At 42.3% G+C, this 13,067-nt stretch overlaps 1 protein-coding gene across 6 annotated transcripts; it reads right to left on the minus strand.

The window, feature by feature from the left end:
- Window positions 1-386: 386 nt before the first annotated feature.
- On the minus strand, window positions 387-12,715 carry LOC144013812 (protein Shroom2-like). 6 transcript variants are annotated; one of them, XM_077513038.1, is made up of 16 exons: window positions 12,555-12,715; window positions 10,498-10,910; window positions 10,076-10,161; window positions 9,916-10,000; window positions 9,621-9,712; window positions 9,473-9,547; window positions 8,406-8,507; window positions 8,198-8,215; window positions 7,919-8,038; window positions 5,664-7,767; window positions 5,534-5,589; window positions 4,883-5,350; window positions 4,253-4,708; window positions 3,371-3,539; window positions 2,739-3,011; window positions 387-1,508 (listed from the first exon to the last, which is right to left on the minus strand). In XM_077513038.1, the coding sequence occupies exons 7-16, from the start codon at window positions 8,498-8,500 to the stop codon at window positions 1,236-1,238; spliced, it is 4,032 nt and encodes a 1,343-aa protein (XP_077369164.1). In that variant the 5' UTR covers window positions 8,501-8,507; window positions 9,473-9,547; window positions 9,621-9,712; window positions 9,916-10,000; window positions 10,076-10,161; window positions 10,498-10,910; window positions 12,555-12,715; the 3' UTR covers window positions 387-1,235. The 6 variants fall into 6 exon arrangements, with proteins under 6 accessions (XP_077369164.1, XP_077369163.1, XP_077369165.1 ...); XM_077513037.1 differs by lacking the exon at window positions 12,555-12,715 and having other exon boundaries at window positions 9,621-10,161; window positions 10,498-10,916; XM_077513039.1 differs by lacking the exon at window positions 12,555-12,715 and having other exon boundaries at window positions 9,621-10,187; window positions 10,498-10,587.
- Window positions 12,716-13,067: the final 352 nt, after the last annotated feature.

Raw genomic sequence — 13,067 nt, forward strand, 5'->3', positions numbered from 1 at the left:
GCACAATTTCACGAACAAATCCACATCAAGAGTCAACTGACTTTACTTGCACTTGAATCTGTGGCTAAGCTCCATCACTCGGGCCCCAGCCTAAGATGGTGAACACACAGAAGAATGACAACACAGGGCCAAATCAAACATGAAACCAGTCACTTATTTTAGAATCACGCACCTGCTTTCTTGGTACCTGTAGAACGAACGTCTTCAGACTAAGTGAAACTTCCTTGTCCTCTTACCGGGTAAGTCAGATCCAATGCTACTGTCTGTAAATGATTTACAGTGCCTGCTGTTATAGTGCTTTTGCTCAGCTTGTTATCAGTCATACACAGTACTACACTGCTGTCTTGACATCTTTCTAAATGGACTGAACAACAGGAAACAAAAAGTAGCGATCACCTGATCCTTTTATTGCATTTGCCCTGGTGAAAGGGTACATGAGGTGTGGCTGCACCGTGCCAATTGATAGGTATTGTACACAAGTCCTGGCAAAGGACCAGACACGCGAGTTCCAGCTGGAGGCTTTTAAATCAGTGTCACACTACAGTGAATACCTGTTTGTCACTAGAAACTGCACCCAGATGTCTGAAGTCTTGTTGAGTAGAAAACCACCAACAACAAAAGCACCCTCAGTTTACGTCGCTTCAATGGTGTTTTTTAAATATTGCGCACAATACACATAAAAAAAACTAATAATAATACGAAAACTAAACTAAAGTGAAAAAGTAACAAAGAATTCAAAACAACTTTTTTTGTATGTCAGTGTTTCCATCGAGACTTTACAGAATATGTAACAATGTCAATGTACAAAATATGAACGGAACCAGTTCTTTTGTATGTGGTAAACATATCAGGACTGCCTTGCACACTTTGAGAAAAACCTTTTTTTCCCTGTGCATTTTACGGTGGACTTCATCATTCACAAAGGCATACATCAAGTTCTGCTGCAGTTCTTTCCCAGCTACAGTATATATTATGATTTATGCCATTAAATACCTAGGGAATAAAATACAAGACATTTAAACCAATAATCTCATTAAAATCACAGCATTCCAAAAGTGCATTGATTCTATAACATTGAGCACTGTCACATAACTGTACAGTACATACATTGAAGCATGATACATCATGTGCAAAATGAAAAAAACCTTAGTAGGCTACACGACCGGTGGCAATGTTACCAGTTAGAGTGTAACTATAGTCCAGAAACCAGTGGACAGCTCCTTCTTATTTTTATTTTAAAACTGCGACCTCTGCTCCAGCGGCAGACTGTCCAATAGGCACTTGAGCTGCTCCTCGCCAAGCTTGATTTTGTCCTCCAGTTTGCGCTGTTCAATGATGAGCGCAGACTTCATCTTGACAAAATGGCGATAGTCATCCAGGCGCTCAGGGTCCAAGTGGGCCTCCATGATAGAGGACACCAGACGCTCCCGGCGGTCCAAGTTCTCCTTCAGCTCCTTGGCATCCTCGTGCTGCCGCATTAGCAATTTGCGCTTCTCAGTCAGGGTGCGCTGATAGGAGAGAAGGGACATCTGTTAACTGAACATGGTAAATTAGAGAAAAACGTGATAGTAACCAGTCTTGGGCCCACAGGGCTCGAAAAAAAACACATCTGCTGGTATTGTAAAGACTACAAATACTCTTAATTACTGTACTTGAGTAGAATTTTCCTGTATTTGTAGTTTAACTTCATTATTCTAGTTTTGGCAACTATTTCTTTTACATTGATCATTTCCTAAGTAAAATATACACTTTGACTAATACATACAATACATACAAAATTAAATTACAAGAAATATTTTATGAGACAAGATGCATGGACCACAGACCATAGTGGAAGAATAGGCAAGTAAGTTGAGGGTCCCATGCCACACTTTTTTTTTTTATGAAGCTATTCATTCTGGTCTTAAATGCCTGACATCTCGGACAGCTCGATTTCCTATTAAAATTCAATATTTAAATGAGCTTTGCTCTGATCGCTCACTGTTCTCGTTCAAGCCACACTGTGTAAAAAGTGACCACTGGGTGTCGCTATGTCATAGAATGCAACCAACATGTGTGCATTTAGAAGCACACACACTACGGTGGCTCAGAGAGATCACACTTGGCAAGCCTACCACCAATTCTAATTTGCGTGAGCAAACGAGCATCTTGGCGAGCGACGACGACTTGGCAGCTGCTGTGAAGCACAATGAGCGACTCCGCAAGACTGAGCGAGCCAAAATTAGCCGGAACAGCTAACAAGAGCCGCTAGCTGGAGTTAGTTGGAGCCATAGGCTGGAGTGGCTAACAAGAGTGGCTACGGGAAGAAGCTAAAAAAAAAAAAAAAAAAAAAAAGCTTGCGAGAGCAAAGCAGAAGGTGACAAGCGACGGGAGCTTGAATCACGGGAGTCAGCGATGACCACTGCAGGCTCCAGCTGTGGAAGGGAAGCAATGGTCGACCCACTGGGTCCGATACTTGATGGAAGCTCCACCCGGGCTAACTACGTTTGCGAAGTTGTCCTTTGGGCATCCGTAGTGGTGTAACATGACAGCCTCTTGTTTGGTGCAACGATACAGACATGTAATATAAGTGATTACTATACCTATGGTTATATAAAAAATACTTTGATGTGATGGAAGATTTTTTTTTGCATATTATTGAAATCAATCGTTGTTGTTTTTTTACATTCAATTAATTATTAGTTCACCACTGGATGGCGCTAAAGTACACACTAGGGCTTGAATGTACAAGAAACTACCTTCTCCTCCAAGGGAGCGCCATCTTCCAGACTGTTGAGAGCGTTCTCCACACGCGCCAGCCGACCCGAAAGGGACAGCAGCAGGCTCACGACTTTGTCCAGATCACCCACAAACATCCTGAACTTGTCCAGTTGGTTGGGCAGGCATAAACGTTGCACAGTATTCTCCACCTCGCTGCCCAAAGCCTCGTTGTCCTCTACGTCCTCCTGCAGGCTCTGTCGTGCCTCCCTTAGCACCTCCAGCTTCTTGGCCAGGCTTGAGATCAGTTCCTGCTGGAGAGATTCCGAAGCAAATTCACTTAATTTAGTAATTTATTTTACTTATTAATTAATTCCCAAAGACTGCACCGTGAGAGAACATCAGGTGTGCCGGGGGAAATTATCCAGTTTTACCTTATTAGTCTGAAAATTATTTACTGGTACTTACTGCAAATAATTCCTCTTCGTTCAACTATTTATGGTCTTCCACTACATAGCCACAGGTACATAACAAACCAGTGTATGAACTATGAACTTTTTGTGGCATTTTTGTTTGGTGGTGTGCTGAGATTTTCTTTTCTAATGTTAAATGCCATGACTCAATAAAGGTTTGGAAACCTGCTTTCAGGTCGGGAATTGTAAGGATGTAATACCTTTTTACTGGCTAGGTCTACATCCAGCTCATCTTCAGAGTCCTGTTGCAGCAGTTGTTCCTGCATGTCCTTCATCTTGATTAGAAGCTCAGCTTTTGGAGCTGACGTGTTGTAGTATGAGGAGCTGGGAACCAGGGAACCCGCTGCAGATAGATCCTCCTCATCTCTCCTAACAGCATGGACATACACACCAGAGACAAAGGAAGATCAGTCTGACTGCACTTCTATGGGGTATATGCCACGGAGGAGGCAGGACTTCCGGGTTTTCCCACATCAGCTTTGATTCCGGTTCCAGTTTGTGACATGTGGGCTGCGTCACAATACTTGCGCTTCCGACTTTGCCCCTCAGTTGCGCGTTCCCGTTGACGGGTACGAGTGTGTGGTGTGTCTGTCTCAGTTGTGCGAAGCACTTCAGAGAGCTGAGAAGCCGGTTTGGGGGGGGGGTTGCAGGGGTGGGGGTGCGATTGTTGGAACGTGGCCAGCAGTAGCCGGAAACGGCGCTGATGTGTGGAAACTTGGATTTACCCCATTATTGTGTTAGCCAGAAAAGGGTGCTTGTTTCATATCTCTAAATGACATTATTGAAACAATCAGATGAGATTGTCAGAGGTAGGTACTTCCGTCTTTCAGGTGGCCCCATTGTAGACGGATGCCCACATTTTCGGTGAGTGCTTAATGACACGAAGCCTCGGAAAAATACACGAACTGAGAAGGACCGTCTGTACTGACCTAGATCAATGGACGTAAACCTGCTTCTGTATGGTACACCCTGAATTGGTCACCAGAAAAACAATCCATCCATCCATCCATCCATCCATCCATCCATCCATCCATCCATCCATCCATCCATCCATCCATCCGTGAGGTGGGCTTAATACCGACCTGCTTGTGGTGGGCTGCCTGGAGCCGCTAGAGGTTCTTCTACGTTGTTGGGACCCCTCCAGGATCTGCTTCTCTTGGATAAATAGTCCCTCCATCAGGTCCATTGTGGTCTTCCTTCCAGTCTGATCTAAGATCTCCACCAGGGATTTGTCTTTACCCATTATATCCCTGACCAGCTGCTGTGTTTTTGCGTCTTCTTCCCCCGTTAGGTTTGACTCAGGAATGCGGTCTTTGCACTGCTCTGATCCACATCCCAGGTCCTTAGTAGATTGCTGTGTACAGACATTGAATGATGAGGGCAATGTCTCGTTGGCATCCACTGAGGTGATGTCTGAGTGTGGATTCAGGATGCCAGAAGTGTTGCTGCTCTGAGGTGAGTAGGTTGAGACAAGAATTCCCCCCCCTGAACTGCTTATGTCCATCATACCATCGGAGAGCTTAGAGTCATTTTCAGACCTGAAAAGAAACACAGTCCCAAAATTTTCAAAAAGCTTGTGCAGTAATTTGGTACTTTGCAATGAAATCTTCTTTTCTTCAAGTAAAGTTGGTATGACTAGAGCAGCAAACCATTACGTAACAAGAAGGCAAGGAGATGATGCAGATCTGAAGCACTTCAGATAAGCCACTTACCGAAGAGGGGAATCCTCCTGCACGGACACAGCCGGCTGTTTGTCCATCAGCCTCAGAAGTGGCGAGGTAACATGAGGGGTGTTCGCTACAAGGGATAAATAGGAGGAAGATGCTGACTGCCCCTTCTTGCTCTCTGCATCCTCTCTTCTCCCTTCAGATTGAGGCATTGTGCAAAGGCAAGGAGAGCCAGGAGCGGTGGGAGTCTTTGTAGTGGGATCCAAACTGGACAGAGGCTGAAGAATTTCAAGGTCCGCAAGGACCGTTGAGAGTAAGTCCCGTGATAAGCAAGTTTCTGGGCCTAAATGGGGTCTAGAGGGTGAGATAGCATTGACATGTAGTGGCTGGGTTGGCTGCTGGGAGTCAAGGACAGGACTCATGCTACAAGGATCAGAGGAGACTGCTAAGGTCGCGTTGACAGCATCTGGGCTGGTCTGTTGGTCAGTGATGCCTGGGACTGGGGCCTTGTTTCTAGTGGTCAAATAGAAAACAGACATTTAGATGTAGTGTCCAGAGACTTTATGCTCTGAGTCCTTTTTGTGCTACTATTTAAATTTAGTTACAAAGACATTTTTGTTCTTGGTTCTCCAGCTTCCACTCACAGTCACCCCAAAATTAGTTTATTAGGTCTTCCTCTTGTCTCACTAAATTTACCTTGTATCGCAATTACTCTGCTCTCCTTGAAGACCTTTCCACATGGATGGAATATTCTGCAGAAGAAATGAATGTTTTCGTGTTGTTCAGCGTGAAGAATCAGGCAATATAACCTGCATCCTTGACTCACCTGAGTACAAAAGTCTGCGGAGGGAGAAGATCTGGATCTTTCGTGGAAGCAAGTTGCCGTTTCCCCAGCTTCAGTATCCAAGATGTTCTCTGCCGAGTAATACCTGCCTTGGATCTTGGCCTCAGATCTTGTTCTCTTCTGTGTGTTCCATGTGGCTTGGTACTCAGCAAATGTTCCAAGCTTCTGTTGCTCCTGTAGGACCAACATCCCTGGGGGGATGAGGCAGCTGGTTTCTACAGATGAATGAGTCTCCTGAGTTTCCCCCAATGTCCATTTCTCTTTGGTTTCTACAACCCTAAGTTGACTTCGATTCAAATCTTTATTGGATGTTGACATTGGCTTAACTGGTTTAGAAAATGCCGGCTTGGCCTCAGAGGATGAGGCCTCAGGTCCATCTTGATGCTCTCTGTCCACTCCGACTCTATCTATTTTGTCAGGTTCGGAGAAGGAATGCATACGTTTGGCTAAGTGGAAACGTTTACGTCCTCTAATTCGTCCATTAGAGGTTTTTAGCACCGGTGCATCTTCTCCAAGGGGTTCTAGATCACGTCTCTGAAAAGACGTAGCCTGGAGGACTCTAGCTTGCGCCTCTTTAAGATTGTCTTTGTAGGTGTTTGAGGGGGATTTGCTACATGATATAGAAGGCTCTGCGTATTTCCACTCTGCGGAGTCATCATCCTGGATATCACAAGTCAGTGTTGCAGCACTACAGCTTTTTTGCAGCTGGGCTCGCTTCTGTTGCACTTCATTCCGCAGTGTAGTGGCATAACGGTCACCACGCCGACTGTTTTTTCCACCACTGGCAACCATGGAATCACAGAGATTCTGGGATGATACATTACTTGTTGGTGTAACTTCCATTTGAATTCTGCTCTCCTGTGCCAGTGAATGAAGCAATGGGGTTTCCAAGGGGGATATTCGGTGATCTTCTTGTGGTACCCAGGGGTCGTGAAAACTTGAAAGACTAACCTTGTGATTACAACTTTGATGAGCTGGGGAAATTATTTTCTTATTGTTAATGTGTCCTTCATTTCTCTTCGTGGCATCCGGTGGCCCACGGCAGTGAGAGTGTTCAGAGATTTGGGGGTCAAGAAGGGAAGCATTTTTCATAAGACCATTGTGCCCCTTATTTTCTGGGTGGACTGACTGGTGCGTTCCCTTTTTGTTTACCGAACCAGAGTATCTGTTGTTTTCTAGGTTTGTGTCAGCCACAGAGGCTGAGGAGCACCAGACCAATTTACGGCTGGGGGCCTTCATGGGCAGGTCCTGTAAACTGCGATAATAACTTCCAACACTCTGAATCTTGGGGCGAGGTGCAAAGCATGTCTGGGGATAAAAGGGGTTCTCGTCACTGTACTGTTTCTGGTGGGGATGTCTGCTGGCATAATGAGATTGCCTGACATCAGTGCTGGACAATGAGAAATGTTTGTTTGGGTGGAGTTGGTTGTGTTCACCTGCTCTGCTGGGATGGAAAAAGTCTTTTTCTGATGTGACGCTACATCTGGACTTAATGTTTGTTTCCAGCTGAAATTTGTTACCTTCAACCAGCCATTCAACTGACCTGCGGTAAGTCATTGGATTTTTTTCAGATCCCTCAGGGTATGCCAACATGCTTGTGGCAACACAACCGTCATTGCGCAAAGTGGGAGGTGCAGGAGGAGACTTGGACTTCTTCTTTTCTGGTACCTGCCACACTGAACCAATGCTGGGCCTAAATCTACTTGACATCCAAGAGGAATTCTGTTTACCGAACCAATGCCCCTCCTGGCAAGGAGTATGAAAGTACTCGGGGCGCTCCACTGTAAAGGGCCCTTCATCTTGAAGACCTTTGAAAAAAATGTTTTCTGCACTGGTTCCCTTTCTGCCAAGTGAGCTTGAGTCTCGAACGAGAGAGTTGGATCCACTGGAGAAACAGCTGAATGTGTCTCTTCTGCCTTCTGAACCACTGTTAGGCTCACTGATGCTAGTATATTTCGTCGGGGAAACGCGATCTGGTGGGAAAGGATGAGCAGGACGCTCCAGTTTCTCCATGTTGCCCGCTGTGCTGAGCTGGCCAGTTCGTTGATGCTGGTTCTGGTCTGTTTGACAGGATAACTCCTTGAGCCTGGTGATGAAAGATCACATGAGCATTTGGAGTTAAAGCACCATTTTAATGGCCATTGTCGTCACTACAGTAGTGCATAAAGATTACTTTGAGTTGATGAGGTCTGGAAGAAACTTAGGGAATCCCTTGCATACAAACTTTTCAGACCCACCTTGCTTCTTTTTGCTGCCACACTGGTATTGTGGTGGTCTCTTTGCCAAGGAGCTCAGACTCCTCCACTATCAGCTTGGAGGAGTGCCAGGAATGAGGGCGAGAGCTCGGATCATTCTTCCTGTTGAGCAGAATGCCAGAAACCAATGCACTTATCATGTCTGCAAATTGAAGACTGTCTCTCTTTCACTATCTTGGCAGACTTGCAGAACAAGATTAAAAGGTATGGAAAAAAAAAAATTGTGGTATATTTCACACCATCTAAATTGGTCTTACATACCCTTTGAGGCGATTCTTCCTGGTTGGCATGTTGAACAAAAAATGACGCTTTATCATTCATGTAGGAATGTACTAAAATGTCTATTCATTTGACAAGCAGTCATGACACAGGGAATTAAAACTAGAGAAGCAGAACAATGGAGGATACGTTCTCCATTCTCCAGCCCTGAGCGCTATGTGATCAGAGGATGCTAGCTACGTAATTGTACCTCATAGAGCTTCGCAAAATCTTGGTCAGAAAGCACCTTGCCACAAGAACCTCGCTTTCTGATGGCATGGTGTGTGGTGATACAACATCAACCATTTTAGCCCTGATAATGACGAGTAAATGCAGAGAAAAGGGAAAAAAGAGAGGATGATTGCAGACCACCAACACTTCGACTTCTAAAGCAGGTTGATAAGACAAGAACCGACATTAATAATTCCCCTGGTTGTGTCAACCCAAACACCATGAAGCTTTTGGTGAACTCTAAATTCTTAAGTTTACACCAAACTATCTCACACTCAGGAAATCAGGGAAAGTCATGTGGACAAAATGAGGCTTACAATGGAAATACATGCAACTTGTCAGGATGAACAAGTGAAATAAATTACCTTTACTGGGATGTGAAGAATCTTTTTCACCAGTTTTACAAGGTGACTATAATTGTTTTGGTTGTTGCTGACCGAATGTCAACATAATCATTAAACGGTCCTACCCATGGTTTGACACTGCCAAGCTGTGATGGAAGCACATTCTTTCCACTGAGGAATGCAGGGAGGCATTTTCCTTTCCTGCCATGCTCTCACTTCATGTGGAAAAGTTTCTAGCTGCCGCAGTAATCAGGCTAATATGTTTATGAACGCAAGCCAGAAGGTAACATGACATGTAGTTATATGTACGACAGTATGATAGGAACTGATCTATCTTTTCTGCATCTTCCAGAAGGCAGAAGATTGTGCCACAGTTTTTGTAAAGGTACTCTTACTTTGACAGTCAAACATCAGTGTGACACACAAGTAAGTGTTGTGTTGCCCCCCCCCCCCAACAAGCTGATCCACAATGCAAATGCAACTAGGTGTTTTTGTCCATTGTCAGGGAGTCTATCCCACACCAGAAGAGATGTTCAACTGACTCGAAACGGCAATACTCACAACTGGACAAGAATACTTGTGATTCTTACAATACTAACTCAAACACAGAGCTATCAAGGCATATCAGAGCTCAAGGTGATCAACTTGGGGCATCACAGGAGAAGGTATGACATTAAATATTGAATACAGAAAAAAAACTTACCTATTGCATGAGTACTTTCAGTCTACTGAAGACTTGGATAAGATGCACGTTCATGTCACGTTCCCACAGCTATGCCTGCAACAAAGCTATGCTTTCATACCAGTGTAACACAAGAGTTTGTGGCATTGTACTAACAAGTGCAACACACCTTCTGCTGATGGTAGATCTCTGCAGGGATTATAAAGGGGGATTTGAAAGAAGGGGAGGAGCTATTGTCCAGCACAGTGTCCTTGCTGTAATCTAGGATTTTGGAAAGGAGCTCACACTCAATCGAAGGCAGTAAGACTGTCATGTACAAACTTTTCATAAATTATGTGTGTGAAAGTTGGGTCCTTTCGAGGTTCAAAGGGTCAAGAACATATATTTCACAGTCCAGAGTTCTGTTTTTCATATGAGTCTGTGTCCTTGTGAGCACGTAGGCGCATCTGAACAAGAATGTTTACCCTGTGGAGACAGCAAACAATTTCAGCCTGATCTCCATCATTGTGAAAGTCCTCCACCGGGTTAGGATACTGCAAGATCTACACCCTTGAAAACAGAAGGCATGTCAATGCATCATCCAATCACTCATTATCTGGCAAGTGTCATTTCGACTTCCGTCACCTGAGCATCTGAGCCCCTCTGATTCAACAGCTTGCTGACAACAGGGCCAAAATATGCAGCTATGGGGCTAACGGATGAGTGGTCATCTACAAACACAACAACACAAAGCAAACTGCCACAGTCATCATGGCTGGGCTTATCTGAGTGCCATTGCCTGTACCAGAAAATTAAGCATGAGAGTATGACAACATGTGCTAAAGACAGCTGTAAAATCTGATAATTCTATTCAGTTCTAAGCACAAACCTTAGAACAAAGCACCAATCATTCATCCTAAACTTTCTGGTGTTATCTAGCTGTTATTATCTCTAACAGACTAACACACACACCATTATTTGATGTAATCCCTCTTCTCTTTAAAGCACATGATTTTATCAGAGCAGATTAAAAAAAAGCACAATATATGGAGGGAAACAGGAAGTACCTGTGAGTGGAATCCCAGCATGTCCAGAGAGGTTCAAAGCGGACATTCTGTGTGAACACAATGAGTTGGGCTGATATGGCCTCTCCCACTAAGCAGTCCACTCACCTTGGTAACATGGGCCGTACCATCCTCCTGCAGCAGGGGAGGCTACTTGGACACACGTGCACTTGGGGGTAACTTTAAAACCTCATTTTACTGAGTCCAAATTTTCACACGAACTGCCTCATCATCATTGTGATCATTACATCAAGTCCATTTGTCTTGCCTGGTGAGTAGATCTCGCAATCTGCATCCCCTCCAACTCTCTCCAACCCCCAAGCGACACCTCAAAAGCTATGGCCCAACTAGTGGCTTGGCAACTCATAATTGGATTCAACCATAGCCACGCTAAGCAGCCCCACGCTGAAAGATGTCTGTAAGCGAGGGAAACAAAGGGAAACATGTTTTTGTTATCATGTAACAGCACATTAAATAAAAATAAATAAATAAATGCATAGATGTCAAGGTTATGATAATGATAGTTGATAGTCGTCTTAGAAAACTAACGAAGTATGAAAATTATGAAAAATTTAAAAACATTTTTATTAATTGAAATTAGACAAACAAAGGTTAATTTAAAAAAAACGGTAACTCAAATTGTAATACAGTATTTGTTCATAAAACAAATTAAAACGTTAGAATGAAAATATCTTTTGTTGCCATCTTGAACAATTAATTTTACGGTATATATAATTATTGTAAGCTTTTTGGGTTGATTTGAAAGCTGTTTTTTTGGGCTCTGCTGAATTTTATATTTGATTTGTGAATGTTGTACATCTGTACTAACTTAACAATTCATTCTAAAATTCAATTTTTATTACTCTACAGTAATTATTGTGACCATTTTTTGTTAAGAGAAATACCCCAAATTACAAAAAGAAATTTAAGCCTAATTAAACTAAAGAGAAACAAAGGAATAAAATAAAACAAATAGCAAGCCCACCATTAAAACTAAAATTAACAGAATTTGAAATGTTAATAAGTCAAAATGGAAATTAAAACTAAAACTAGTAATAAATAAATAAATAAATAAATAAACTCCCACAACTATCACATAACACAGTTGAATGACAGCAGTGTATGTGGCATACACAAAGGAGTAATAAATACACAGTAACAAATTGACTGTAGAATTTACAAGAAATAACTGGGAAAAATTTGCCAGCTAAGTCTTGTAAAATGTCATTAAATTACTGTGAAAATCTATTACAGTATATTACTGTATTTTTCTACAAGTGTTTTTACTGTATATAAATAATAGTTATTTAATATTTTAAAGAAAGAAAATAATTCACTGGAATCTAGTTAGTTTACAGGCGTTTTTTGTATTCTAATTTACAGGAATTTACTGGCTCAACTTTATTTATAAAGCACTTTAAAACAAGCATTGCATATACAAAATGCTGTACAGTGTTCCCTCGTTTTCCGCTGGGGTTAGGTTCCAAAAAATACCCGCAATAAATGAAATCCGCGAAGTAGTTAGCTTTATGTTTTACAACTCTTATAAATGTTTTAAGGCTCTAAAATCCCCGACCGCGCAATTTATACACTTTTCTCATTGAGGCATTTACATGTTCTCACATTTCTCTCTTGTTCAAACTTTGACAATGTTCAAACCTTCATAAATTTTATAAAATGGGTATATTACTGTAAAAAAAATATGCAAAATTGTACTTAAAAAAAAAAAAAAAAGTGAACCGCGTTATAGCGAGGGAAGACTGTATATGGAACAGAAATCGGGCATGCAGTAAAGAATAAGTAAAACAAGAACAAAACAAACATTATAAGTAAGTATACAAGTAAATAAAATTTACATCAATAAATTAATAACAACTGAACAAAGTGAATATACAAACAAACAAATACATAAACATAAATTCATAACACAAAATACAGCACACACTACAAAGCACCAAAATAATGTTAAGTCTCATGGTGCGCCAAAAGCTGAAGAATACAGATGAGTTTTAAGACACTTTTAAAGGTAGATAGAGGGGAGATCGTCGTAAAATCCATACATCAATTTTCTTAACCGCTGTCATGTGCTGAAGGTTGGATCCCAAAGCGCAGACACAAATAACATTTTAACTATGTATTCACATCGAGAGGCTTGGAACAAACTTGACTAGACGAGAAACAAAGAGAGTTGCACAGTGGACAGTGGTAACAGAAGTAATAATCCGACAAACACTTCTCAGACCGCTCTTACAGACAGTGAATCCATCTGATTGGTTGTGACTAAGTAAAGGATTAAAGATTGACATCACAAAGCTCCTGACATCACATAGCTGTCACATAACTTAAAACCAGTTGAAACTAGATGCTGTTACATCAATTCAAAACAGACACTTGTTACATCAGTACATAACAGACACTTAACCTCACGGCCATGAACCCAAACTTAACAGGTCATGAACTCAAAATTAAGCCTGGCGTGACCACCCAGACATGACAACAGCTTATTCCTCAAAAGGGTCGCAGGGGTGTTGGAGCCTGTCCTAGCTGGCTTCGGACAGGGTACACCCTGAATT

The sequence above is a fragment of the Festucalex cinctus genome, chromosome 2 (genome assembly GCF_051991245.1).
Source record: "Festucalex cinctus isolate MCC-2025b chromosome 2, RoL_Fcin_1.0, whole genome shotgun sequence".
NCBI classification, from domain to species: Eukaryota; Metazoa; Chordata; class Actinopteri; order Syngnathiformes; family Syngnathidae; genus Festucalex; species Festucalex cinctus.